The sequence below is a fragment of the Eulemur rufifrons genome, chromosome 2 (genome assembly GCF_041146395.1).
Source record: "Eulemur rufifrons isolate Redbay chromosome 2, OSU_ERuf_1, whole genome shotgun sequence".
Taxonomy (NCBI): Eukaryota; Metazoa; Chordata; class Mammalia; order Primates; family Lemuridae; genus Eulemur; species Eulemur rufifrons.
This window is the reverse complement of record NC_090984.1, coordinates 83285228-83312948: the sequence shown is the minus strand read 5'-3', so window position 1 is coordinate 83312948 and position 27721 is coordinate 83285228. Positions and strand designations below refer to the sequence as shown.

At 35.3% G+C, this 27721-nt stretch overlaps 2 protein-coding genes across 2 annotated transcripts in view; one reads left to right on the top strand and one right to left on the bottom strand.

The window, feature by feature from the left end:
• TXNDC16 (thioredoxin domain containing 16) overlaps positions 1–27721 on the top strand; it is a 70880-nt gene that overhangs the window by 17547 nt on the left and 25612 nt on the right. Inside the window, exons 7-13 of the mRNA XM_069464896.1 lie at positions 3934–4024; positions 6959–7109; positions 12012–12178; positions 12573–12633; positions 18587–18710; positions 25024–25167; positions 25728–25787. Of these exons, the coding sequence (XP_069320997.1) occupies positions 3934–4024; positions 6959–7109; positions 12012–12178; positions 12573–12633; positions 18587–18710; positions 25024–25167; positions 25728–25787 (798 nt within the window). The remainder of the gene's footprint in view (positions 1–3933; positions 4025–6958; positions 7110–12011; positions 12179–12572; positions 12634–18586; positions 18711–25023; positions 25168–25727; positions 25788–27721) is intronic.
• Positions 23360–23814, bottom strand: LOC138379970 (large ribosomal subunit protein eL42-like). The gene has a single exon (XM_069464895.1). The coding sequence runs from the start codon at positions 23740–23742 to the stop codon at positions 23422–23424; it is 321 nt and encodes a 106-aa protein (XP_069320996.1). The 5' UTR covers positions 23743–23814; the 3' UTR covers positions 23360–23421.

The window sequence follows — 27721 nt, the reverse complement described above, 5'->3', positions numbered from 1 at the left end:
TGCCTCTGAACTCATGTGTATTGAAGTACCTAAAATAGTATATTTTCTGATGACAGTCTTAATATCTAAAATAAATTTAAAACATCTTTGCTACTGTGTTATTTTTCTTTAAATAGGCAGCACAACATGGTGGTTGAACAAGAACTCTGGAGCCAGACTGCTGGTTAGACTCAATGCCTTACCAATTACTTGTGTGCCCCTGGACAAGCTACTTAACCTCAGTTTCCTAGTCACTAAGATGGGGAAAATAACTGTGCCTACTTCCTAGTGTTATTGTGAGAATCAAATGCATTTGAATAATTAAAATGGTTCCTCGAATATAGTAGTTGCTCTGAAAGTGGTAGCTATTTCTCTTTTGATTTCCTTATAGTGCTTATGGTACCTGATATAGTAGTTTCTGGTATTTGATAAATGTTACTAGATTGGAAGGAGTAAGGGCAGAGTAGGGAGAAAATTAGGAAGTTATTGCAGAAATGCAGGCAAGAAATGATGGTGGGTGACTTGGATCAGGGTATTAGCAGTGGAGGTGGTAATAAATTTGAATTTTAGCAGAAGATGGGGTAACTGAATTTGCTGACATGTTAAATATGGACTGAGTAATATTAGACAAGGGTGGCTTTGGGTTTGGGCCTGAGCCACTCAAAAGGTGAAATTGGTAATAACTTAGGTGGAGAAGATAGGGAATAGATAGTTTGGAAAGGAGGTTCTGTAATCCACTTTTTGACATCATACTTGTAAATACCCATTAGACATCCAAAAAGAGATATCAACAAAATAGTTGGATTTTATTAGACTGCCTTTTATTTTGAGGATACAGATTAGAGATGTAAATTTCAGAAATTAAGCTGTGAGACCATAGAAGATCACTAAGAGAGTAAGGGTAGGTGGAAAAGGGAAGACTAAACCCATCAGTGAGTAAGGAAGAACGAGTAAAGGAGACAGAAGGGATGGTCTCTTTGGTAGTAGTACCTTGTAAGCAAAGTAAAGATAGGATTTTAAGGAAGTGAGTAGGAACAATTGTGTTAAATGATGCTGAAAAGTTAATTAAAATAAGAACTGCCAATTGGCCATTATGTATAGAAATATGGAAGTTACTGGTGACCTCTTGACAAGCACAGTTTATATTATATAGAGTATTAGGGGTAAATACTTGATAGGAGGGGTAAAAGGGGGAATAGGTAGAGAGCAACTGGAGACTGAATAGAGAGACTTGTTAGAGAAGTTTTGCTATTAAGAGAAGGAGAAAAATGGGGCAGTGGCTGGAAAAGTTGGAAAAGTATGTGGGGCTAAGACAAGAATTTTTTAAGGAGCATATTTGTATGTTGAGAAAGACCCATTAGAAAGGGAGAAATGCATCGAAGGAAAAAGAAAGGAGCATTTCTGGAGCAAGGCCTTTGAGTAGGCACGAGGGCATGGAATCTAGTGAGCAAGGGGAGAGGCTCTTGGTGGGAGTATAGAAGGTTCATCTGTAGTGATAGGCGGGACAAGAAAGAATATGGGCATCCATGCAAGTAAGTGGCTAGATAGATACGCTGTTGGGGCTTGTGGAAGTGTTTTTGGTTTGTTTTTCAAATTGGTTCTGTTTTCTCAGTGAAATAGAAATAAAATCATCAGCTAGTTTGAGAAGAGAAAGGAAGAGATGACATAGTTGTTTAGGAGGTCTGGAAATAAAGAATAGTTGTTAGGCAGCAATAATATTTAATGTTAGTCATTTAAAGTGAGATCATTAGCATGTTTTTATTTTCTTTTCCCCCCTCTCCAGCTATATTGGCTTTTGTGAGTGTAAGTACAGAATAGGAAGAGTGTTGGACTTGGCCTGGATTGTATTTTAGCCTAATAGGCAAGGGAATGATTACAAAGATAGACCATGGAATTTAAGCTTAATTAGGATGGAAAAGAGGACCAGAGTAGGGTGAAGGACAATGATAAGTAGTTGGATCTATGGATTGTAGGTCTTGATGTTTTAGAGTTGTGTGCTAGACAGAGTGACTTGGAGATGTGTGTTTGTGTGTGGGGAGAAGCTAGACATGGAGATTATGGAGGGGTTGGCAGTATTGGTAATTACAAGGCCTGGATTGAGTGGTAGGGTTGAAAAGTGATCACTGGAGTAGAGAAGGCCAAGGACTAGGAGGCTAGGATTTTTGAAAGGATCATCTATGTGGATAATGAAATTACCAAGGGTTATGGCGAGAGTAGTACTGGAGAGAGTAACAGTGTAACAGAAGCTAAATTCTTCATGGAATGAGGAGGAGTGATCCTGGCTGGGGTGGTAGATGACTGTAACATGGTGGGGTGGTGAGTAGAATAATATGATATGGGATTCAAGTGCTGGGAGATTAAGTGGGGGAGAGGAAGATAATTTTCTGGAAATAACAATGAAGAGAAAATGGATAATAAAATAAATAGGGAATCATCAAAGAAATAGTTCAAGAAAATTTCTTAGAACCAAAGGATTGGAGCTTCTATATTGAAAAGGCCCATTGAGTCCCAGTATAGTGGGTGACTATAGAGCCACACCAAGGCATCTCATTTTGAAATTTTAGAATACTAGAAAAAAAGACTATTCTAAAATCTTCCGGGGGGTGGGGGGGGAAGTTTGGAATGCAAGGATCAAGAATCAGAATGGCATTGAACTTCTAAATTGCAGTGATGGACATGAAAATAAATGGAGCAGTGTTTTCAGAATTCTCTGGGGAAGTGACTTTGACCTCAAATTCTATACCCAGTCAAGTATGGTTAATTATGAAAGTAGAATTAAGACACTTTCAGACATGTAAGATTGCAAAAAGTGTGTATTCCATATATCCTCTCACAGGAAGGTGCTAGAGAATGGGAGCAAGGGAGCAGTAAAGAAGATATAAGTAATAGTGAAAAGGACCCAGCCTAAGACAGAGAATAAGAGAATTCCCAGGATGGCATTCATGCAGCAGGCCAAGTAGCAATAGTACATATTAGAGCAAATCAGAAGGCTCTGCAGGAACATCTCTAAGGTAGAATTGATAGCATACCTGATAATATTTGAAGTATTGAGAGGGTTGGATAATTGTGGAAGAGTTTAGGAAAAAATTAGAAAAAAAAATCAAAACAAAAATTTAAAAAGATAGTTATAACTGCAGTGAAGAGGTTGTTTAAAAAAGGAAAAGTGGTCATTCTGTACTGTATGGCTCATCTGTAAATAGTATTTACTGAGTTATAAGAATATAAATACTGAGTATTGATCTAATAAAATTAGAACTATATTGGGAGAGTTGTGGGGATGAGAGGTATGTACATTTGTGGAGCTGGGTTTCAGCAAAGAAAGCTAATTTACCATCTTCCATAGTGGGAACTCAATAGATAATACTGAAACTTTATATACATATATATGTATCTCTCTTATCAGAAAATAAGAGTATAAGAATGTCATTTAGAGAGTCAGAGGTAAATACCAAAAGAAATAGTGAAAGAGTTGAAAGTGGTTGTCCCTTGGGAATTGGAAATGGGGTAGAAGGTGGGTGAATGGCTGTTTTTCTTAATATGCCTTAATACGTCTTGTAGAATTATTTCTTTAATATGTATAAGTTTGGTTAAAAAATAACCCAGAAACAATATACATAGGCACACATATAAAAATAATGTATGAAAGGTGAATTCATGTTCTCTTCCCTACTGCTAGAAAGAAACGAACACAAATTTGTCACATATTCTAAAGTACAACTCATTTTCTATTCCCTCTTAATTCTTCCCTTACCTTGAATAGAGTAGACTTTTTATAGCTTCTTTAACTGCCTGCATTAAAAGGCAGTTAAATCCCCAACTGGGATTGCTGCAAAGGATTTTTCTTTAAATACAATAGAATATAAAAGTGTGTAGGATCATATTCAGAAAAGAAATTGACATAGAATCACACAAACTAACTCTTCCTGTCTCCCAACTCCCTTATCTCTTCTTCAGAGCACAGAGCAGTCATGGAAGCTGCTTTTGTGTATGGGACCATATACCAATTTGTCTTAACCACAGAAATTGCCCTTTTGGAAAGTATTGGGTATGTATAAGAGGCATATGTTAACAATTTAAAGTTTTTTGTTGTTTACTTATTTCACATTACTTAGTCAACATTCCCACCATACTCTCATAGCATGGGTTTGTCTGAAGAAATCATAAGCAGATGTGAATACATAAATGAAACCTGAAATCCCCTTCATTGCTCTCATCTGCTGTACTAGAGTCTGAAATATACAGAAGTGATATTAGATTAAGGTGAACGAAGGTAATATGGATAAGCCACAAGATGTGATCCTGAGCCAAGTGGGGTATCTTACGAATAGATCTCCTGCAGTGATCGGATGGGGGTAAAATAGCAGCTTTCATCATGAAGCTCCAGAAATTCTTCACGAGAATTCTCTTGTTTTGTCATAGTGATCTTAAATGTATTTAAGTACAGTTTTTTAATGGAATGTTTATTTTTCTTGTCTAGTTTCTAGCTTACAATTCTAGGTAGAAGCCTACTTTTCACTGTTTTTGGCTGGGCAAGCTAGAGTTAAAGTTTTTCTTTTCCTTCTTTCTTTCTTTCTTTCTTTTTTTTTTTTAGCACTTAAGGACACAAGGAATAACCAATACATTTTAAACACCAAGTTTGGTTTCAAAATGCTGTTTGGGAAAATTAATCCAAAGCAAGGCAAAATGGTGATTTCATGAACTTTTAATGACGTTGAGTGTCTTTACCAAGCCCTTCTGCTGATCTTTCAGAAAACAGCAACTGTTTAATATGCTAACAAAACTGTTTAAAGCCCAGAAATTTTACTACTCTATAAATTTAGAGGCTAGTGCATAGAAAACTGATAAGGTGAAATGATTTTTGAGGGGAGGGAGGTAGGCAGAGAAAAAAGTTCATACAAAGAGAAGTTACGTTTTTGTTGTTGTGTGTGACATTAACCAGCATTCCTTTTTCCCTTAGTCTCTCTTTATTGAAGGGTGAGGTGAATGAATTCTTTCTTTCATTTGTTAATTCTTTCATTCAGCAAATATTTATTGAATGCCTTCTATGTGCTAGGCACTATTCTAGTTTCTGGGGTTATAGTATCAGATAAGACTAGTATATTAATTGCTATCATGTTGGGCCTGAGTTTGTCTGAAATTCTTTGTCAGTTAATAAGGGTATATATGATAGGTAATAAAAGAGGGTAGCATGTCATAGAGACACCAGTACTTTCTGCTACCTCCCCATATTCTCTTCTTAAAGAATCTGTGTATAGGCCAAGAAGGGTATTATCCCTGCCCCATACATCACACAGTCAATTCAATAAGAGGTGGGCCTCTGACCTAGGGCCAGCCAATCCATTGGCTTACCTGAGCAAGTATTAGTAAGATCCTCTCTTCTGGGAACTTAGAATTGGACATGGAGAAACTGGATTATACATCATGGTAGCTGTCTTGTTCATAGGAATGTCTTGCCCAGTTAGAATTAAAGCACAGAGGTATCTTCACAGAGTGAGTTGGGAGCTGAAAAGTGTTAATGGCAAAATGAAGGTCCATGAACACTTACTCTTCAGGTCTCTACATTTATTCTCTGCCCTTTCTCTGATCCTGTTATTTGAATTTTCCTTATAATGTGTGAGGTAGCCTTCTAAACTTGCAATAAATTTCTCCATTTTTGGTTTCTGTTATCTGCAAGCAAATGATCTCTGATTAAATAACTTTCCAACATTACTTTGTTATTTTAGAGGTTATGATAGGAAGTCCAACTTAAACTAGGATCTCTTGCACTCAACACTTTCCTCTCAGCAGTAGTGACTATTCAGGATTCCCCTCTAAAAGTTATATACTTTCATTGTACCCTAGCTTTTGTTTGAAATGCCCATTTGTCCTATCTTCTTGGAGAAGTCATTCTTTCTCTTTCTGTTTTTTGAGCTCTGTGATGATCTTTCTTTCCTTTTCCTTCCTTCCTTTTCAACTTGAGGCAGAATGAAATATCTTTGTTCCTCACAGCATTTTGTATGTTATAGCACATATGAACTACATTTTAATTGTTTTACTAAGTATATCTCCTTTAAGGAGAAATATATTTACATATATTTCCTTTAAGGATCAAATTGTCTTATTCATCTTTATCTCTTGTGTTTATCACAGGGCCTAACACATAGTAGGCATTAAGTAAATCTTTGAGTGATTAATTTTTTTAATCATTTAATCTATTAAAAATTACTTTGTAATTAAATTTGAAATCAGTGAACCTTGGACACTTAGTTTAAGCATGTCTCAAGAATTAAAATAACATTTTAAAAATAAAATTTTGTAGTATTTTGCCGAACTCTACTAATGCCATATGGAGATTTTTAAAATGCTATTTTAATTTTGGCAAACCTTATCCCCACTATAAGTTTATCTCTGTATTCTCATACTGAAGGAAATGCCAAATATAAGCCATATTTGCTAAGTTTTATAATATTTCATATACCAACTCACAAACTCCTACAGTCACATGGTTTCTATTTTAAGGCCTGTTTTGGCTGAAGTTTATTCAAAACAGCTTTAGGTTTAAATTAAACACAAAGAAGATTTATGTTACAAAGCTTCATTTATCATAGCTCTAGAAAAACAACTGTATTTGAAGATAATCTCATTGTCCACAAGGTGACAGCATTTTATTGAAAAACAAATTATATAGGCCTGCCTATAACCTAATTTAGAAGCTACCATATGAAAGAGTTCAGGAATAAAATTGCTTGTACCGCTCATTTGGCTCATTCAAATATTAATGTTAATTTTCTTTAATATCTTATATCCCCTTTTTTGTCCAAGTCCATATTTTATTTGGACTTATACTCTTTTTTATTTTAATCTTATACTCTTTTAGGCTTTTTCTAAAACAATACTTCAAAAGCATGAGACTTAAGACAAAGAGATTTGTTATGTCTTTTTGGATGGTAGAAGGATCACACATTGAACTTCACTGAGTTCATTAATTTTTAATTTGCAGCTCTGAGGATATAGAATATGCACATCTCTACTTTTTTCATTGTAAACTAGTCTTGGACTTGACCCAGCAATGTAGAAGAACTCTGATGGAACAACCATTGACTACCCTGAACATTCACCTATTTATTAAGATAATGAAAGCACCTCTGTTGGTATGTGTCTTATTTTAATATAGCAGATAATTCATACATACATGAAAACTTAAGTTTTGATTCACAGATATGTGTTTTATTTAGATGAATTATATCTTTTTCCCTTTTCTTTGGGCATACTTCTTCCATTTTTAGCGATTTGGGAGTAGTTCGTTATTAAAGGTAGAATAGAAGATAGAGTGACATTGTATTGCCTTGATACATTATTACATTGAAACTGAAATATAGCATTGTGTAAATGGAAAATATTTTGTGGTAGTAATAATGAATTCTAGGTCTTGGTGACTGTTCACAGATCACAATGACTACATCATGGTTAAGAAAAGACCTCTTTTATAAATGCTTTGATCACTGTTTTAAAAGTTAGTAAATATTATAACCATAGGATTTCTGGTGCCATACTTTCCTTAGCATTAGCCTGAAGGAATTTTATAGGGACTCACTGGGTGATAGTGATCAGCAAACTTTTCTCTCTGAAAGATGGAAAGGTTGTGCCAGTATGTGAAAAGCCTTCCGTAAGATCTTCTCATTCAGTTTGTCTTTTTTTAAAAAATAAAAATGCATGTGTATTATAAATAATCCAAACATTGCAGCGAAGTATAAAGAAAAAATTTTAAGAAGCCACCCAATCCCATCACTCAGAAATAAACTGATAGATGACCATCACACGAGTCATCTTCCTACCCATATGGACATACAGATAGAGGGATGAATGGATTAATGGATATGTTATGTTGTATGTGCTACTTTACAGTATGAAATATTATATTTGATCTTATTTGAATTTAATAGAAGAAAAAGAAGCTGATATGAAAATAGAGGGAGTATGGAACTTTGGATAAATGTTTCTTTATCAATTGAGGGCTCTTTAGGAAGTATTATCTCAAGTGTTAAAGTGGTTATAGAAACATTAAGAAATTAAAATCATTATTTTTGTTAAACTTCATGTTTCCATTTTAGACAGTGTTGACTTCTAGCTGTGAAAGATGAGAAAATTAACTTCATACATTTATTTCCATCTCAGCTCTTCTTGCCCTTCTGATTTTTGTTAGTTTTGTGTTTTTACATTATTAAGGCCTATAATGTTTGTATTCTGTTCTATAATCATAATTTTCACTTTCTAAAAGTTTTGCTTCTAAAATTAAGTAGATTCAGAGCTTGCCAGCCACAATTTTACCAGCGTCATTCCTTAGTTCTCCATGTTAACTTTTTCTTTGGTTAGATTTTAGCTGCAAGTAATTTTTTTTAAAGAAAGTTTATCTTTTTCCTTTCCTTTGGCATGGGAGGGGACATGTATCTTATTTCCATGGGAAGAATGACCTCTGAATTTGTTTTGATCTCCCATTTTAGCATAAAGTTGGGGGAGAAAGAGGCCAGTTCACTGTCTAGTTCTTCACCATTTCTCTCCAGCCTCATTTCCTTCTTTTCAAATAGTGGAGTATTATTAAGAATTGTTAGGATTTTGTCTACTCACCATTACTGTTTTTGCTGTTGGGGGCAGGACTAGGAATCATACCAAGCTTTACTAAATCTTCTGTTTTCTTTGCTACAACATTCTGGCTTGAAGTTGTGCCCCTTTCCTGAAGTTTCTGCTCATGAATTTTCCTTTGCTGTTTTAAAACTGTATTTTTTGTTTTTTTTTTTAAGATACATAATGTGGAGGGAGATTCTTTGATCTTATTTCACTTTATGATACTTACTAGGAATTATGTAATATTAGTTTTGAAATACTTTGGAGACTTCATAATGACTTGGGATTCAATTAAGAGTGGCTTTACTTGAAAGCTTGACGTGGCAAAAAATTAAGGGCACTACTTATATTCCATGTGAATGATAGTCCCTGAAACATACATTTTATAAAATACAATATGAATAATACTTCCTGGAATTGTGCAGTGCAGGTGACCCTGCTCTAGCCACTGTTCACCCAAAGGGAATATTAAATTGTCAATCAAAGTCTGAAGTGGGCTTTGTTTCAACACTTTTATGGAATAATGCATAAGCAGTTTATTTATTTGAGTTTTTTCCCTAGACAACTAGGGATCTGGGATGTAGGCTTCAGGCAGAGGTTCCAGAAGCCTGGATAGACACTGGAATAGAGAGGAATGACCAGTAGCTTGAAGTCAAGAATGATCTGAAAGGCAAAATTATGGATCAGTGTCAGGTTGGAAAGCTAAGCTGAGAATCCAAACTTTGGTGTCAGCCTAGAAAGGCTTGGCAGAGAAACACAGATTAGTGGACTTTCACACACCAGAATGAAACAAATGAATGGAGTGCAGAAAAGAAACTAAAGCCTCAAAAGGCCTTGAGATTCTTGGTGTGGTGGTTAAGATCTTATCCTTGTGGGATTAGAAAGCTGTTAGGGATCTCAGCTGGTTTGGTCACTTGTATATTTTAGTACTTCAAACATTTTGCCATATCAGTATTTGAGGTTATTTATTGTTCTTGAAGAATATACTTGAGGTTAAAAAACAAAGTAAGGCCAAACACTTTTACAGGAAACACTTCTTAGACCAAAATTTGATATAACTGGATTATTGTGATGGTACCGTGAACTAGAAGGGGATAGAGAGGTTTTGGAAGTTGGCACCTAGATTTGATGACTTCTTAGAGGTTCCACAGGCTGCTATCTCGTCCTTGACACATGGCCCTCTCACAACATTTCAGCTTGCTCCTTCAAAGCCAGCAGGAAAATTTTACCGTAACAGACTCTTATGTAATGTAACCTAATCAAGGGATTGGCTATCCCATGGGTCCTACCCACACTCAGGGGATTATACAAGATTTGTTCACCAGGGGGCAGGGATCTTGGGGGCTATCTTAGAATTCTGTTCACCATAGGTAAATATACGATTCTGTCTGGAAACTTTTAGGATATATATATTTTAAAATCCTCAGATTAGAAAGTTTACAAGAACGCATCTTTTTGTGTATCTGCTTTTATCCACTATATTGGTTATTCAGTGGGTTCTTTGAATCTGGCAACTCATGTCCTTCATTTGTGGGAAAATTTTGTGTTTATTTCAGTGATGATTTCTTTCCTTCTGTTTTCTCCCTTCTCTCTTTCTGTGACTCCTATTACTTGGATATTGGACCTCTTGAACTAGTCCTTCAATTTTATTACCTTTTCCTTCCTATCTTCCATCTATCTTTGTTCTGCTTTCTGAGAGATTTATTCAAATTTATTTTTAAATTCTTTTTTTTTTTTTTTTGAGATAGAGTCTCACTCTGTTGCCTGGGCTAGAGTGCCGTGGTGTCTGCCTAGCTCACAGCAACCTCAAACTCCTAGGCTCAAGCAATCCTCCTGCCTCAGCCTCCCGAGTAGCTGGGACTACAAGCATGTGCCACCATGCCTGGCTAATTTTTTCTATATATATATTTTTAGCTGTCCAGATCATTTCTTTTTATTTTTAGTAGAGACGGGGTCCGGCTCTTGCTCAGGCTGGTCTCGAACTCCTGAGCTCAAACAATCCGCCCGCCTTGGCCTCCCAGAGTGCTAGGATTACAGGCGTGAGCCACTGCACCTGGCCTATTTTTAAATTCTTTATGGATGCAATGTCCTTCCATCTTCATCAGTGGTGGTTTCTGAACTTTTCATCTTCTTGCATAGTCTGTATTTCCTCCATGTTATTTATTTTTCCATTTGTTCTGATCTCTGTCTTTCCTGTTAGAGGTTTTCCTTAGGTGTTTGTTAATCCTTGGATATCTATTCATGATTCAGAATTTGAAACCAAAAAGCTGATTAGAAATTCTGAGAACATTGATGGGACTTGTTAACTCAGAGCTCTGTAGGGTGATTGGGCCTGGGCTGCTTTTTAACGAACCCCAATGTCAATATCTTTAGGCTTTTGGAGATTACTCTAGTTGCCCCCAGAACAAGATCTTCCAGTCTTCTGTTTGAGGATAAAGATCTGGCTTTGAGCATTCTGGGAACTGAGTGGAGAGGGGTCTGGGGGGACATTGCAACATTTGGGTACTTAAAACCCCTGATTTTAGCATGGTTTCCATAATCTCAGCTGTTCCTGAAATCCTCCCAGATTTCTGCTGGTGTTGGGGAGGGACAGTTGCCTATGCTCACGAAGTCGGAGAGGGGAAACTAGAGATCTAACTACTTCTCAAAAGCTTTGATTTATTCCTCTTTATATTAGAGCCTTCTTGCCACTTCACCTCCAATATTTCTCACCCATTTCCAGACATACCAGACACTGACAGTTCTTGAGCCAGGATTCTGCAGTTAAAATTGAGTTGTGTCTTAGTTTTCCCTCTCATGCTTTAGGGTTTCGCTATGTAGAATATCCTAAATCAGTTATTATTCTTTTCTCCAGCTTCTAAAATTTTGCTACCTTTTCTTTTATCCTTTCTTTACATATGTACATTTATCTCTTTTTAAAAATTCCACTGTTGTAGTTTTTCCGGGATTTCTGGAGGGAGTGAAATTAGATGTTTGTATTTAATCTGCTGTCTTAAGTCAGATGTTCCTCATTATTTTGTAATGTGTCATTTATTTATATATTAAGTTCTTATATGAAAGTGTTAATTCCTTAGTTATGTATTCCATTTCCTTTGAAATATTTATCTCTATTAGTACCACACTGTTTTATTTGTTGTTGTTTTTTTGGTTTGTTTCTTTATAATATGCTTATTACTTACACTGATAATTTTATCTTTAACTCCTCATAACATCTGTTAGTTTTATAATGCTTAAGGTATGTAGATATATGGGGAACATGAAACTTAGGAAATTATGAGATCATTTCTGTTAATGTTGAATTCATTTCATAGACTTGTTTACTTGTGACTTTATTAATAAGAATTAGGAGATTTTAAATCAAAATGTTGGAATATTATAATCACAGAAGACATTTTGTGTGTGTGGTTTTTTTTTGTTTTTTTTTAATGAAGACTGAAGTTGCTGAAGATCCTCAACAAGTTTCAACTGTTCACCTCCAACTAGGATTACCACTGGTTTTTATCGTTAGCCAACAAGCTACATATGAAGCTGATAGAAGAACTGCAGAATGGGTTGCTTGGCGTCTTCTGGGAAAAGCAGGAGTTCTACTCTTGTTAAGGTATCTTAAACATTCAGTATTCACTATATTTAGCAAAACAATAACTTTCACATTTTAAAATATGATAATTTAATCATATAAATAAACTCAAATCTCTCATAGATTCATATATAATATGTTAGAACCAGTTGCTGAGCTAAAGTCTATACATTAATTATAATCTTGATTAAAATTTAGAACTTTAAACCTTGCCTAAATGAAGATGTAGATTAAGATGGAGCTAGATGGTTTGTATTTATTTATGTATAAAATTTTTCAGACTCACTAAATTGTAATTTTTTTTCATAAACACTTTTTAGTATAAGAATTTATAGTATTATTTTAGATTCACATCCTGGATGACTATAATTCTTCAGATAGCAACATAAAAACATTTATTTCCATTTTGAAAAAGGGATTCTTTGGAAGTGAACATTCCTCAGCATGCCAATGTGGTCTTCAAAAGAGCAGAAAAGGTTAGTTGTTTTATGTATTGGTCTACAATATCTGGTTATTTAAAGAAAGTCCATACATGTGGTCCCAAAGTACATGTTTATTATAGAAAAAAAATCTATAAATTATTCCAAGATAATTGCTGTTAACATTTTGGTGTTCTTTTCATGTGTCTGTCTCTTTTTCCTGTGTGTGTATGTGTGTATTTATTAATATATATTTTTTTCAGGAAAATTAGGATCATACTATATATCCCACTTTTCACCTAAAATTATAATTACTTGCTCTTGTGACATAATGCCCGTCTTCTGTACTGTTTTGAATATCACTGATTTTTTCCTTTGGCAAAATTTCTGAAAGTGAAATTTGTCAAAGGAAATGGAAATTTTTAAGGCTTAAAATACGTTGTTGAATTGCCCCCAAGAAAGGTTATACTTTTACTGGCAGGGTTTGGAATTCCTTGTTTCTCAGATATCTTTGCCAATACTGAGAATTGCCATCTTTAAAAAAAGCTTTCCTATAGACAAAAAAGTTCTTGTTTTAATTTGCATGTTCTTGATTACTAGTGAAGTTGAACATTTTTTTAGGTTTATTGGCCATTTATATTTCCTTTGTAAATTTCTATTACTGTCCTTTTTTTTCTTAAATTTTTTGTAAATTTTTCTTTTTCTTTTTAATTCTTAACATCTTCTAAATACTATGTAAAATAGGCTAAAAAGTTGATTGATGTGTTTAAGAACTGCCAGATTAAAACTTAAATTTTCTTGCCTAAATCTATGGCAGTAATATTGGGTTAAGAGTTAGAAAACTTGCAGCCCAGGCAGTATAGTGAGACTTCGTCTCTACAAAAAATTTTTTTAAAAAGCTGGGTGTGGTGGTGCACCTGTAGTCCTACCTACTTAGGAGGCTGAGGCAGGAGGATCACTTCAGCCCTGGAGTTCGAGGTTACAATGAGCTGTGATTGCGCCACTGCACCCCAGCCTGGGTGACAAAGTAAGACCCCATCTCTAAATAAAATTAAATAAATAATAAAAGAGTTGGAAAACTTGGATTTTGTTCCTTATGGTTCTGGGACTAGATTTTCTTTTTGATATATATTTTTGCCGTGTTTGTTTTTGTTGAGACAGAATCTCCCTCTGTTGCCCTGGGTGGAGTACAGTGGCATCATTGTAGCTCACTGCAACCTCCAACTCCTGGGCTCAAGCGATCCTTCTGCTTGAGCCTCCCGGGTAGCTGGGACTACAGGTATGTGTTGCAATGCCCAGCTGGTTTCTTTTTTGGTAGATATGGGGTCTCATTCTTGCTCAAGCTAGTCTCCAACTCTTGAGCTCAAGGAATCCTCCTGCCTCAGCTTCCCAGAGTGCTAGGATTACAGGTGTGAGCCGCTGCACCTGGCCTGGGACTAGATAAATGAATTAACTTCTCCCCAAGGCTCAGTTTCCTCATTTATGAAATATTCATAAAACTTCCCCTTCTAACTTACAGTAAATTTTATAAGACACATGAAAACTATAGTATTGTTCAAATATGTGATAGTATGCGGGTAGGTATGCTCTGCATATTGCCAGATAATGGAAGGAGTACATGTAGAATCTTCTGAAGCCATTTTTTGCTAGTAGATAAGGAACCTTAAATAAGAAATTATTTGTTACCGGGAAATAGGTTTTGTAAAAGAATTAAAAGTTCATGTTGTTTCCCAGTTTTGATAAATTGTTAAAATATATTAAAATAATTTTATATAGTGTGAAGTAAGATAGGTTATCTGTTAGATAGCTATCTCTGTAAAGAGGTTTTTTTGTAAATGATAGAATAAGCTTCTCTATAAGTTTATTAAATTCAATGTAAATTTTTTTTTTACCTCTTCATCAGTGCAATAATGTTGACCCTGGGTTTGTATAATCATCCTTTCTGTCTCCCTTTCTTGTGCCCTTCCAGGCAAAGGGTTTGAGAGTCCCTAAGTACTAAAACTGTTACACAGATAGTATCATATACTTTTATTGCTATATTAAAAGCCTTTATAATATATTGTAAGAGTTATAAAACATTTCTGTTAACATTGTATTATCTAGGTATTTTTTTCTCTATGGCGGTGATTAGCAGTATAGTATTAAGAATTTATGCTATAGGCCTGGCATGGTGGCTCATGCCTGTAATTTTAGCACTCTAGGAGGCCAAAGTGGGAGGATTGTTTGAGCTCAGGAGTTCAAGACCAGCCTGAGCAAGAGCAAGACCCTGTCTCTACTAAAAATGGAAAAATTAGCTGGGCTCAGTGGCATGTGCTTATAGTCCCAGCTACTCAGGAGGCTGAGGCAGGAGGATTGCCTGAGCCCAGGAGTTTGAGGTTGCAGTGAACTATGATGACACCACTGTACTCTACCCAGGGCGATGGAGTAAGACTCTGTCTGGAAAAAAAAAAAAAAAAAAGAATTTATGCTATAGAATCGTGCTGCCTAGTTCAAATCCTACTCTGTAATTCTGGGCAAATTACTTGACCTTTGTATGTCTCCATTTTTTCCATTATAAAAAATATCTACTTTAAAGGGTTCTTGGGTCAGTATGTTGAATGAAATAATGTAAAGTGCTTAATTAGCACTGGGCCCAACACACTGTAAGTGCTAATAAATAATAACTAGTATTCTTTTATGCAATAAATACTTATTACGTACCTGCGGTTTTTCAGGCACAATCCTAGGCTTTGAGGATATAGCCATAAACCAAACCAAGTGTGACAGGAGACATAAAAACAAGCATAGCTAAAATGTCAGACGGTGTTAAGGGCAATGGAGAAAAACAAATTGAGGTAAGGTGAGAGGGTGCTCATGGAAAACCTCACTAAAAAGAAGTGAGAATAAAGCAAAGGAGTGAGCCTGTGGCCATGTGGGGAAAGAGTATTCTAGGCAGAGAGAACACAAGTGCAGGGGCCCTGAGGAGAGGAGTGAGCCTTTGCCTAATAGGATAGTATTATGAGGAGCAGTGTAATGCCTAGAATCATTCTTAGTATAGAAATTTTTAAAGCCCTTTTTAATCCTTTCTTAAACATTTTTTATATTAAAAAAAACAAACACATTGAAAAACAGAATGAACAATATACCTACTACCTAGATTCAGCACTTAACATTTTGTCATATTTGTTTCATCTATTATTTTTTTCTGAAGCGTTTCCAGAATGTTAGAGATATCTTGGTATTTTACCCATAAAAATTAGCACACATCTCTAAAAACTATTGTTATTCTCACATATATATATAATCACAGTTTCAATGATCATACCTAACAAAATTAACAATAATTTTTTAATATTAATATCATAGGCTAATCACAAAGTTAGTCCATATTCAAATTTTTTCATCTTAAAATTATTTTCTCTCGATAGTTTTTGGGAATCAAAATCCAGTAAAGAATTATAAAGTGCATTTGGTAGGTTTCCTAGCTCTCTTAATATCTTCGATCACCCTTCCCTTTTTTCCCCGTGGGAATGACTTTTTAGATACATGGGCTAGTTTTTCCATATTCTGGAATTGTTTCCTTTAGCTTTTGTCTGCCTTGTTCCCTTATGTTTTCTATAAACTGGAAGTTAGATTTAAGGTCAATTAGTTCCATTAAACGTTTTGGATAAGAATACTTCATAGTGCAGACTTCATTATAGTTCATCTTCTCCTAAAGTGCATGGTGTCTTTTTTTTCTCAGTATTACCATGTTTGATCACTGAATTAAGGTAGAGACAACTAATTATAAGATGCATTTCCCCCTTTCTAATTAGCAAGGACACTATAGATAGAAATGAAAATAATATCACAAGAGATACCAATATTCACCCACAAGAATAGCTAAAGTTTTAGAAAGTAATAATACCAATTGTTGACAAAGATGTGGGGTTCCAAGAACTTTTGTATATTGCTGGTAGGAGTAAAAAGTGGTACAGTGAGAACTGGAAAAATATTTGGTAGTATTACTAAAGCTGAAGCTATGTATTTCACACGAACCAGCGATCCATTCCTAGTATATGCCCAATATAAGTGCATACAAATGTATACCAAAAGAAAATATTATTGTATAATCTTCATAGCAGTATTATTTATGATAGTCCCAAACTGGACTACATGTTGATGAGCAGTAGAATGATTAAATAAATACAGTATACTAACATAATGAATACTTAACAGCATTAAAAAAGAATAACCTGCATTTTTATGTTAACATGGATAAAACCTCACAATGTTGAACAAAATAAGCAGTCACAAAAAGAGTATAAATTGTATAGTTCCATTATATAAATTTAAAAACTGGCAAAATTCATAGAAAGTGATTATCTTAGTTCATTTGGACTGCTATAACAAAATACCATAATCTTGATGGTTTATAAACTACATAAATTTATTTCTCAAAGTTCTGGGAGCTGGGAATTCCAAGATAATGTGCTGGCAGATTCAGTGTCTAATGAGAGCCCATTTCCTGGTTCATAGAAGCCTCCTTACTGTGCCCTCATATGGTAGAAAGGACAAGCTAGTTCTCTGGGACCTCTTTTATAATGGCACTAATTCCATTCTTGAGGGCTCTGCCCTTATGACCTAAGCACCTTCCAAAGGCCCCACCTCCTGATACCATCACACTGAGGATTAGGTTCAACATATGAATTGGAGGGACAGGGCACAAATATTCAAATCATAGCAGTGATGAAAGTCAGAATAGTGATGACTTTGGGGGAGGGTAATGACAGGGAGAGGCAAGAATATTGCCTCTGGGTGTGCTGGCAATGTTCTGTACCTTAATCTGTGTGCTGGTTATATAGGTGTGTCCGTTCTGTGATAATTCATCAAATTATACCCTTAAAATTTTTTTTCTTTTCTGTGTTCTATGTGAATGTTATACTTCAATTAAGTTCACTACAAAAACTTCTGTGAGACTTTGGATCAAATTCAGTGTAATTGATTTTGATTCCTCTACCTTTTAACTTCATTTTATATTTCTACAGGAGTCAAAAATTGCTTTTTTTGAATATAATTTTAAAAAGATAAAGATATGTGACATCTGAGAATAAACATACTTGAGGCTATGTTATAGCTTTATTCCAGTGTATTGTTACAGTCAGGGATAATTTGCTAAAATATTGTACTGGCCTAAAATTTCATGTTTAGTGAAAGAAATCTTAATGGAATAATTTCAGTGTAAGAATTTGGTATTCTTAAGATACCTGGGAGCCAGATAGTAATTTATTGTTTATGGCTCAAGAGGAAACTGAACTTTTTAGTGGAATTAATTTAGATGAAATACTGTTTTGAATATATCTGTGGAATATCAAAATAATCAATTTTGGTTGGCTCTAGTTGCAATAAAATTGTATATATTTCCGTCCTGTATAGAGATAGGATATGCTTTTGTATGTGAAATGTTTCACAGACTTTAGTATAAAGTAGTTGTGACAAGAAGCAGGTGAGACTTTTATTTCCTCTTTGTTTGCCATCTTTTTCAGTAGTGCACACTGTCTTTATATAAAGTATGTTTTGAGTGCTTTCCATTTCTTAGTAATTGTGGACTTAAATTTTTTTTTTGTTTTAATTTTAAAACTGAAGTGCAAAGGTTTAGTGTTAAACAAGTAAAAACATATTTTTATATTAAAATGTATTGTGGCTGGGCACAGTGGCTCATACATGCAATCCCAGCATTTTGGTGGGCCAACGCAGGAGGATCACCTGAGGCCAGGAGTTCAAGACCAGCCTGGGTAACACAGCAAGACCCCATCTCTAAAAAGTTAAAAATAAAAAAAATAGCTGAACATGGTGACTCATGCCTGTAGTCCCAGCTACTTGGAAGCCTAAGGGGGGAGGATGGCTTGAGCCCAGGAGTTTGAAGCTGCAATGAGCTATGATCACACCACTGCCCTCCAGTGTGGGTGACACAGTGAGACCCTATTTCTGGGAGAGAAAAAAATGCTTTGCTATATTTTAGTCATTTTTAAAAAAATTAATGTATTTCTAGGGAGTACCATTGGAATTTTTGGTGTTACATGATGTTGAATCAATAATATCCCATGTGGAAAATAATATGCACATTGAAGAAATACAAGAAGATGAAGATGATGACATGGAAGATCCAGATATGGGTAATGTGTTGTAATGCTCCCCTCTCCCTTCCCACCCAGCACCCATTGAGTCAGTGAAATTTCCAATGAGTTAACTTTCTCATAGAATATATTCACATTGAAGACTATGTGAAGAAACCTGGAGAAATTTATTTTGAGTCACATTTTATCAAGTTTGATTTGTTGAAGAGATGTAAGGATGCTATATTTTGTTTAGTGATAACTTTCACTGTTACGTATCGGGCTTCAAAGTTCCACATCTGTGCCTTTATCCTCCAAATCAAAATTCTTTCAGCCTTTCTGGACTAGTCCATGTTTAAAAACTCTACCTAGAAGCCACAATATTATAGTTCATTTTTATTATTCCTAGCAGGAAATGAAATTCTAATAAATATTGTCGTATTGGTAGTTGTAAATAAGTCTGATTGTTAATTGTATGGGGAGTAAATTTCAATAATGTTTTAATACTGCTTTTTAAAAGTTATTTCTGTTCTTTTAGTATTGCTCTTATTGCTTACATTTATGAAGTATTCTATAGTTTTCAAGGCTTTTTCTTCACACATTATTTACTTTGATTGTTATCTTCCAAGGGAGCTGATGTAACCTTCATTTTACAGATGAAGAGTCTGCATTTCTGCAGAGTTAAGTGATCTGCTGAAGGTCACACAAGTGGCATGTGGTGGAGCCTGGACTAAAGCATTGTGACATGGACTCTTATTTATTATCGTTATTATTCCTGATATTTCTTTCATAACATTAATCCTATCTGTAATTGCTCATTTACTTTTCTCTCTTCTCCACTAGTCTATAAATACCCCTAAATCAAGGATTATGCCTTTTTAATTTTTGTATCCCATTTAGTAAATATTTGAATGTTTTATATAGTACCAACATGACCTTCACGAAGGAAGCAATTTACATATTCTTTTCATGAGACCCGTTCATTATTATGACCAAAGTCTATATTATAAACTTAAATAAGAGCTTTAACCGTCACTAGTGACCAGTTTCTTGTTTTGAGCTGAGATCTAGTTCTTTTGATATGTAGAGATTAGGACTGTCTGTATTCCTCTCCAGAGTTCTTCATAACATTGTCATTACATAGGCAGACCTGTGTTCTGGTCTCTTGCTCCACGCTTTATTCCTATTATGGTTCATATGTTTGAACCTTCAGAGTTAGGGAACTTGTCTCAGTCTCAGTTTAATGAGATTTCCTGGCCTAAGCTGGAGTTGCCCGTTTCAAGATCCCCTTATGGCCACATCTCCCACATTGCTTCCTGACTCTGTGGCCTTAGTTTGCCCTCTGGTGCTGCCTTCTCTCTCCAGCCTGTTTCTAGTATTTCTTTTGCAGCATTGCCTTTTTTTATTTGTTTTTCATATTTAACTTCCTATTGTTTGTAATCCATATTGACCCAGAATATTGTAGGATGTCATGCCCATATATATAATTCTCCCCCACTCCCTTTGTATCATTTCCATTACATGGGAAAACTAGAAAAGGGTTAGCAAAAAATCTGTTACCATCTGAGAGTGGAAATCAGGGGCAGGTGTTCCCCAAAGGAAATGGGGCAAAGCATGAATCAGAACGAAAAAGACTGGGTTCTGTAAACATGAAAAAAAGAAAGGAAAAGAAACATGTATGACTGAAAATAGTGTGTATGTATCGATGAATAGGTGAAAGGTAGAGCTGAGGGGGGAGTAAATTACAAGTGAGGGTAGCTTATTATAGAGTATAGGAGGGAGAGAAAGGAAGTGTTAGAACAAAATAAGAAGGGATGAACTGGGAAGAAAAGATGGCAGGAAAATGAAAATAGGTGAATAAGAAGAAAAAAGCCATACAGTAAAAAAGAAAATAGGCCTTTACTAATTCTGGAATTGAGGGTGTAACTTTTTAGTGTCATGGAATGTGGTGTTTAAAAGTACCTTATTATAGTGCAACTCATTTGTTTCACAGAGTTGGACATAGAGGCCCAGAGAGTTGTGATTGACTTAGAATCGTAGAGTTAAGAATGGCTGAGATGGTACTGAAATCCAGATCTGGAACTTTATTTCATAGTACAGGCATGCATCGCTTAATGATGGGGATACATTCTGAGAAATACATCATTAGGCAATTTTGTCTTTGTTGTGAACATTATAGAGTGTACTCACACAAACCTAGGTGGTATAGCATATGGCTTCTAGGCTACAAACCTGCACAGCATGTTACCGTCCTGAATACTGTAGGCAATTGTAGCACAATGGTAAGTATTTGTGTATCTAAACACATCTGAACATAGGAAAAAGTATAGTAAAAATGAGGTATAACAGATAAAAAAAAATCACACACCTATAATAGGGCACTTACCATGAATGGAGCTTGTAGGACTGGAAGTTGTTTTGGGTGAGTCAGTGAGTGAGTGGTGAGTGTGATGGCCTAGGATATTACTGTACACTACTGTAGGCTTTATACACATTATACACTTAGGCTGTACTAAGTTTATTACAAAATATTTTTTTCAACAACCAGTTTTAGCTTGCTGTAACTTTTTTACTTTAAAAGCTTTTTAATTTTTTCAAATGTTTTGACTCTTATAACACTTAGTTTAAAACACAAACACATTGCACAGCTGTACAGAAATTTTTCTTTATATCCTTATTCTATGTGCTTTTTTCTATTTTTAATTTTTTGTTTACTTTTTAAACTTTTTGTTAAAAACTAAACACAAACACACACATTAGCCTAGGCCTACACAGGGTCAGGAACATACATATCACTGTCTTCCACTTCCACATCTTGTCCCTCGGGAAGCTCTTCAGGGACAATAACATGCATGGAACTGTCATCTCCAATGCTAATAATGTCTTCTTCTATAATACCTCCTGAAGGACCTGCCTGAGGCCCTTGTTCAGTTAAAATTTTTTTTAATAAGTAGAGGGAATACCCTATAAAATAATGATAATAGTATAGTAAATACATAAACCAGTAACACAGTCGTTTATTATTATAAAGTATTATGTACTGTACCTAACTGTACATGTTATACTTTTATATGACTGGCAGCATAGGTTTATTTACCACCAGCATTACTACAAACACATAAGTAATGTGTTGTACTATGACATTAAGACAGCTGTTGAGAAGAAGAGCTCACCACCTCCACCAGCCTAAACTTAGCTGTCACCTCACCTCTCCCTCCCCCAAAACAGGACATCATTAATACAGGAAAATTTTAAAAATAAAAAGATGGGCCAGGCGGGCGTGGTGGCTCACACCTGTAATCCTAGCACTCTGGGAGGCTGAGGTGGGCGGATCGTTTGAGCTCAGGAGTTCGAGACCAGCCTGAGCAAGAGCGAGACCCCATCTCTACTAAAAATAGAAAGAAATTATAGGGACAGCTAAAAATACATATAGAAAAAATTAGCCAGGCATGGTGGCACATGCCTGTAGTCCCAGCTACTCGGGAGGCTGAGGCAGGAGGATCCCTTGAGCCCAGGAGTTTGAGGTTGCTGTGAGCTAGGCTGACGCCACGGCACTCACTCTAGCCTGGGCAACAGAGTGAGACTCTGTCTCAAAAAAAAAAAAAAAAAAAGATGGGCCAAAGGGTCAAGAGCAGACAATGCCTTACAGGGCTGACATGATTTGTGTCTGGGATTGGGGGAGGAGAAGGAGAATTTTGGATGTTTCTATTCTTGGCAAGGAAAGTATCTCCAGGTCCTGTACCATAAAAAGATTCTAACACTTCAGTGTTTTCAGGGAATGAACAAATATGCCCGTGCTAAATGACCTCATCTTGCAGTGTGATGATGGGGACAAATGTGTAGAGGCTGAAGGACTGGTGGTGGTGGGGGCAGGGAAAGACAGCTATCACATCACTAGGTGATGGGAATTTTTCAGTTCCATTATAATCATGGGGCCATGGTCGTAATATGCAGTCTGTCATTGACTGAAAACATTCTAATGCAGCACGACTGTATTAGAAATATGTAAAATAATACTTTAGTTCTCTGGATGCATTGTCTTCTTCCCCTTCTCCCTTCCCTTCTTTTTAATGTGGTGTTACAGAGAATTATGAACATACCATAGAGTAGACAGGATACTAGAACAAACCTCCTGGTATCCATTACTTGGCCCCAACCACTATCAACCCATTCCTTATCCTGCTTTAATCACTTTCCGTTCCTTATTATTTTGTAGCAAATTCCAAACATAATTCCATCCATAAATATTTCCTATGTATTTCAGAAATATAAGGATTCTTTAAAAAGTTAACATAATTGATACTATTATTGCATCTAAAATTAATTCTTTTTTTTTTTTTTTTTTTGAGACAGAGTCTCACTTTGTTGCCCAGGCTAGAGTGAGTGCCGTGGCATCAGCTCACAGCAACCTCAAACTCCTGAGCTCAAGGGATCCTCCTGTCTCAGCCTCCCGAGTAGTTGGGACTACAGGCATGCACCACCATGCCCGGCTAATTTTTTCTATATATATTTTTAGCTGTCCATATAATTTCTTTCTATTTTTAGTAGAGATGGGGTCTCGCTCTTGCTCAGGCTGGTCTCGAACTCCTGAGCTCAAAGGATCCGCCCACCTCGGCCTCCCAGAGTGCTAGGATTACAGGCGTGAGCCACCGCGCCCGGCCTCTTTTTTTTTTTTTTTTTTAATATCATTGTATTTATTTCCCTACAGGTAATTTTTCTATAGCTTCAACATTTTCTCCTCAAAATTAAAGGACAAAAAGAGTCCCGAACTTTAGAACTGGATCACTTGGCCTTTTCTTTTCTTATCTCCTCCCAGTTCAAAATGCTTGCATCTCTTAACAGCCAGCATCCTCTTGGATCTGCAGTTAGGCTCAGCACATTCCAGCCTTAGCACAATCTTCTTTGTGGTTTTAGCCTTCTTCTGGAAAACTGGCTTTGTCTGCCCACCATAGCCACTCTGCTTCCGATCATAGCGCCTCTTTCCCTGGGCATACAGGGAATCCTTGCCCTTCTTATACTGGGTCACTTTGTGAGGTTGATGCTTGCCACACTTCTTACAGAAAGTTCTTTGGGTTTTAGGTACATTGACCATCTTTACTGTAGAGCTGTCTGTCTATACAATGAAATCGGGAAACTTGGCGTTCATAACCCTTGTCTCCCGCCGCTCGCGCTAACAGGAAAGAGAAGAATGAAGCGGAAGTAGGAACTCAGTAATTCTTAATATCATCAGATATCCAGTCAGTGTTTGAATTTCCAATTCTGTCATGCATTTTTATGCTTCTGTGCTTTGCACATGCTGTTCCCCTGGCTCTGTGTGCCTCCACTGCTTCCCTTTCTGCCTGAGTTTTATTTTTCTTTTAATATTCAGCCAGTATCAACTCTTCTAAGAAGTTTTAATTGTCTATTTAATCAACTTAGATACTTTGTTATTTAATCTATACAGACTTCCAATAGAATAGTTATGGATTCAGAATGTGTTTTTACTACATGGATGGATGGATGGATGGATCCTATTGATTGCTCTATCTAAATTAATGAAAGATTTTTACATATTCAGAATCCACCCATAACTTGATGCATTTAGGATAAAATCTGAAATTCTTAGCTCACATAGCTTCTTATGATCTAACCACTACCTAGCCTAGAGTTTTCTCATGCCATGTATTCCTTCAGTCCTATCTTGTTTTAGTCGAATTTGCCTTCTCTCAGTACCTCACATATGCTAAATTCTTTTATGTCTATGAGCTTTTACACATGTTATTCTTTGTTATTCTCTAAAAAATTCTTCTCTTCATTCTCTACGTGGCAGATTTTGGGTTTCCCAATCTAAATCTCTATGTTATAATCTCTTACTGTATCCACTACCTTTCTTCATAACCTGACACAATTTATAATTACATATTTACTCAATGATTAGTTTGTCTGACTTTTCCATAGATAGAAGCTCCTTGTGGTCAGAGACTACATCTGTTTTGTTTATCACTTTCCCTGGTGTCTACCATACTGCTTGGTGTATAGTAGAGGCAAAACAAACACTGTCAAATATGTATGGTAGCACATTTTTGGATTATAAATGAATATTTTTATCACAAACAAAATAGCACTATTTATATTATTTGTAGAATAAATTTTAATAATTCTGGAATTGACTACAACTTCACAATTTCTGGGTTAGGAAGCATCTCAGAGTCATTTGTAGGAAGCCAGATGACTTGAAAGTTTTCCAAATATGAATTTTTAACTAGTAAGATAGTATAAATTCAAAAGTGTACAAAGTACCAAATTTTCATATGCTTGCTTATATTTTAAGAAGAGCTTAAATGTTTTTAATTATACATCTATATTTAAAATAATTTCTTTTCATACATTTTAGATGTTGAAGATGATGAAGTGGCAGAAACTGTTTACAGAGATAGGAAGAGACAATTACCTCTGGAACTGACAGTGGAACTAACAGAAGAGACATTTAATGTGACAGTAATGGCTTCTGACAGCTTAGTGCTCTTCTATGCTGGTTGTGAGTTTGAGCCTATAGAGGAAACTATCTATATTATATTTCAGGACATTTAAAAGTACATAGATTTTATTTTTGCATTCTGTATATTGCATGTTATAAAATGACATAGCTTTCATGTCTCCAGTAGACTGCACACATTGAAGCATTTACTTCTAACTGATTCTTGGGTTGTATGGCTGATTTATATATATGTATATATGTATCTGATTTACAAATTAAAGGTAATTAATTAAACTAGATGTTAATTAATTTTGGAAAATTGTGAATCAAGCTAATGATTTTTAATATATTAACAGTTCTTATAGATTTATAGTAAGTATATTGCTTTTATCTTCAAACAATAGCCATTCAGCTATATTCCTTGCAGTATGAATGCACAAAATCAGTTGTATTTGGAAACCTTCATAAGTGTTTAGACTACATTGAGGACAGTATACTAGGATATTTCTTATCAAGAAATAACAATTTTGGGAAACCCAATAAATCCATTTGTTACGCGCAAGTATGGATGCTTTGGAGATACACATGTAATATCTGTTGAATTTTTTATTTTAATGTAGGGCAAGCAGTATCCATGGCATTTCTGCAATCCTATATTGATGTGGCGATTAAATTGAAAGGTATTGTATTGTAGTATGTATGCATGCTTATTTTCCTGATTCTGAGCTGTAGCTATCGTAAAACTGTCATGGTAAAGATGTAGAAAACCCCATAAAATTTTGGATTATTATACTTGTGTCTTCAAGTTTTCAAAAGTGCTCACTTTGATTTATCTTAATGGAACTGTCCTTAGTGGGAAATAGAGAACCTTTTTTTAAGTACTTGTGGCTACACAGTTAATCCAGTAACCTTTTTGGCTGAATTCAGTCATTCAGCAAGCATTTACTGTCTGTTTTGTGCTAGTTACTATTAAATACTTGAGATAAAAACTTGGCAGATAAGACCCAGTTTTGCAGATAATGACCCAGTGTTCTTAAAGCTATACAGTTTGCTCCTCGTGGCCTAGAATATTTCTTAATAGCCAACATCTTTTTATTTAAAGTATTCTATGAAATCTGATCTAATGGTGGGCAAATAAGAATCCAAGGAATGGACTTTGACTCAAGATATCTATACCATCTTTCCAGCAAAGACATAGGGAGAAGTAGCTTCTGTCAGTAAAAGGCCTATCAGTAAAAGATAATGATGAGTTAGGTGTGTATAATGTTTTGTAATCATTTGAGTAAGACAGAATATATAATACTTTGTAATATGCTTTTCTCCTACCATTTATGTTGTGAATAGAAGCTATTATGGTTAAATAGGCTTATTCCAGGCTACTCTGGGAATGTATCCACAGTTTAGTTTTTGGGAGCTCTAGTGTAGAGCCTTTTTCATTATTTTGAAAGTTGCTTATGGGTAGGTAGTATGCCTTATGTCAGTTTACTGGACTTGGCATGTTGCCTTGAATTGTCAAATATCTGGTTTTCAATAATTGCTGAATAAATGAGTAAACTAATGTAATAGAATTTTATAAATTTTGTTTTATTTAAAGGAAAACATGTACTGATATGTAACCTATTTATACACTAGAGATTTTGTGAACTCAAGAAATTGATTCCAAAAATTCAACCCTAAATGAACCATTCCTTTTATTTCCCAACCACACTTGATCCAACTTTTGATTTTTTCATTAACTGAGTGAAGGGATAATTAAGTCTGTGAATACTGTGATCCATAATCACTTTTTTTTTTTAAAAAAGCAAACCCTGTTATTTGCTTTCAGATTTTCCTTTATAGTTGCAATCTATCGGCAAATTTAAATTTCTTCTTTTAGGTTCTCTAGCCTTATTGGCAAATAATTAGAAGAAAGGAAAAGGAGGAGAAAATATAAATCATAATGCCATGGTAATATGATAATGTTCCTGAATAACAGAATTCATTATTGGCCCCGCCAACCCATTTGGTTAGACACCAATGAAAATGGAAACAGATTCCCTTCGTCTCTTCTCTGTTAATGACCAAATAGAGACTGCTTCCCCCCTCAATGTAAGGGCTCTGAGTTGTATGTCTTTGTGGAATAAAAAATCAGATAACCAGCCCAGGTCTTGCTTTCCTTTTCATTCAGTCTGTTCTTTATAAATAGCAATCCTTTTAGTAATTAGATATCAGATAAATTGACTATTTTGGAAGTTCATGGGGCTTACTGTAGAAATGCATAGCATAGGTATTTATAGTGTTTTGTGTCTTTTTTGAAGCCTATACTATAACTTTGTAAAATAAATTAGAAAAATTTTGTAATACTTCGGGCATTTAGTCCCATACTATGTCTTTCATGTTGACTTCATGGGAAAAAGCCATTTTTCATTTTAGTCCAAGACAATGAAGAGTCTTCTTCACTCAGTCACAAGGTGGCAGCAAATATCAAATTTTTATGTTGTATCTAAGAGAATCTATTTTTTCCCCTTAAATTAGGAACTTATTTGAAATTATTGCATTGACAAAATACATGGAATGTAATATTCTAGGCATTTTAGAATATTAGACTATTCAGATTGAAACATGAGTAAATATT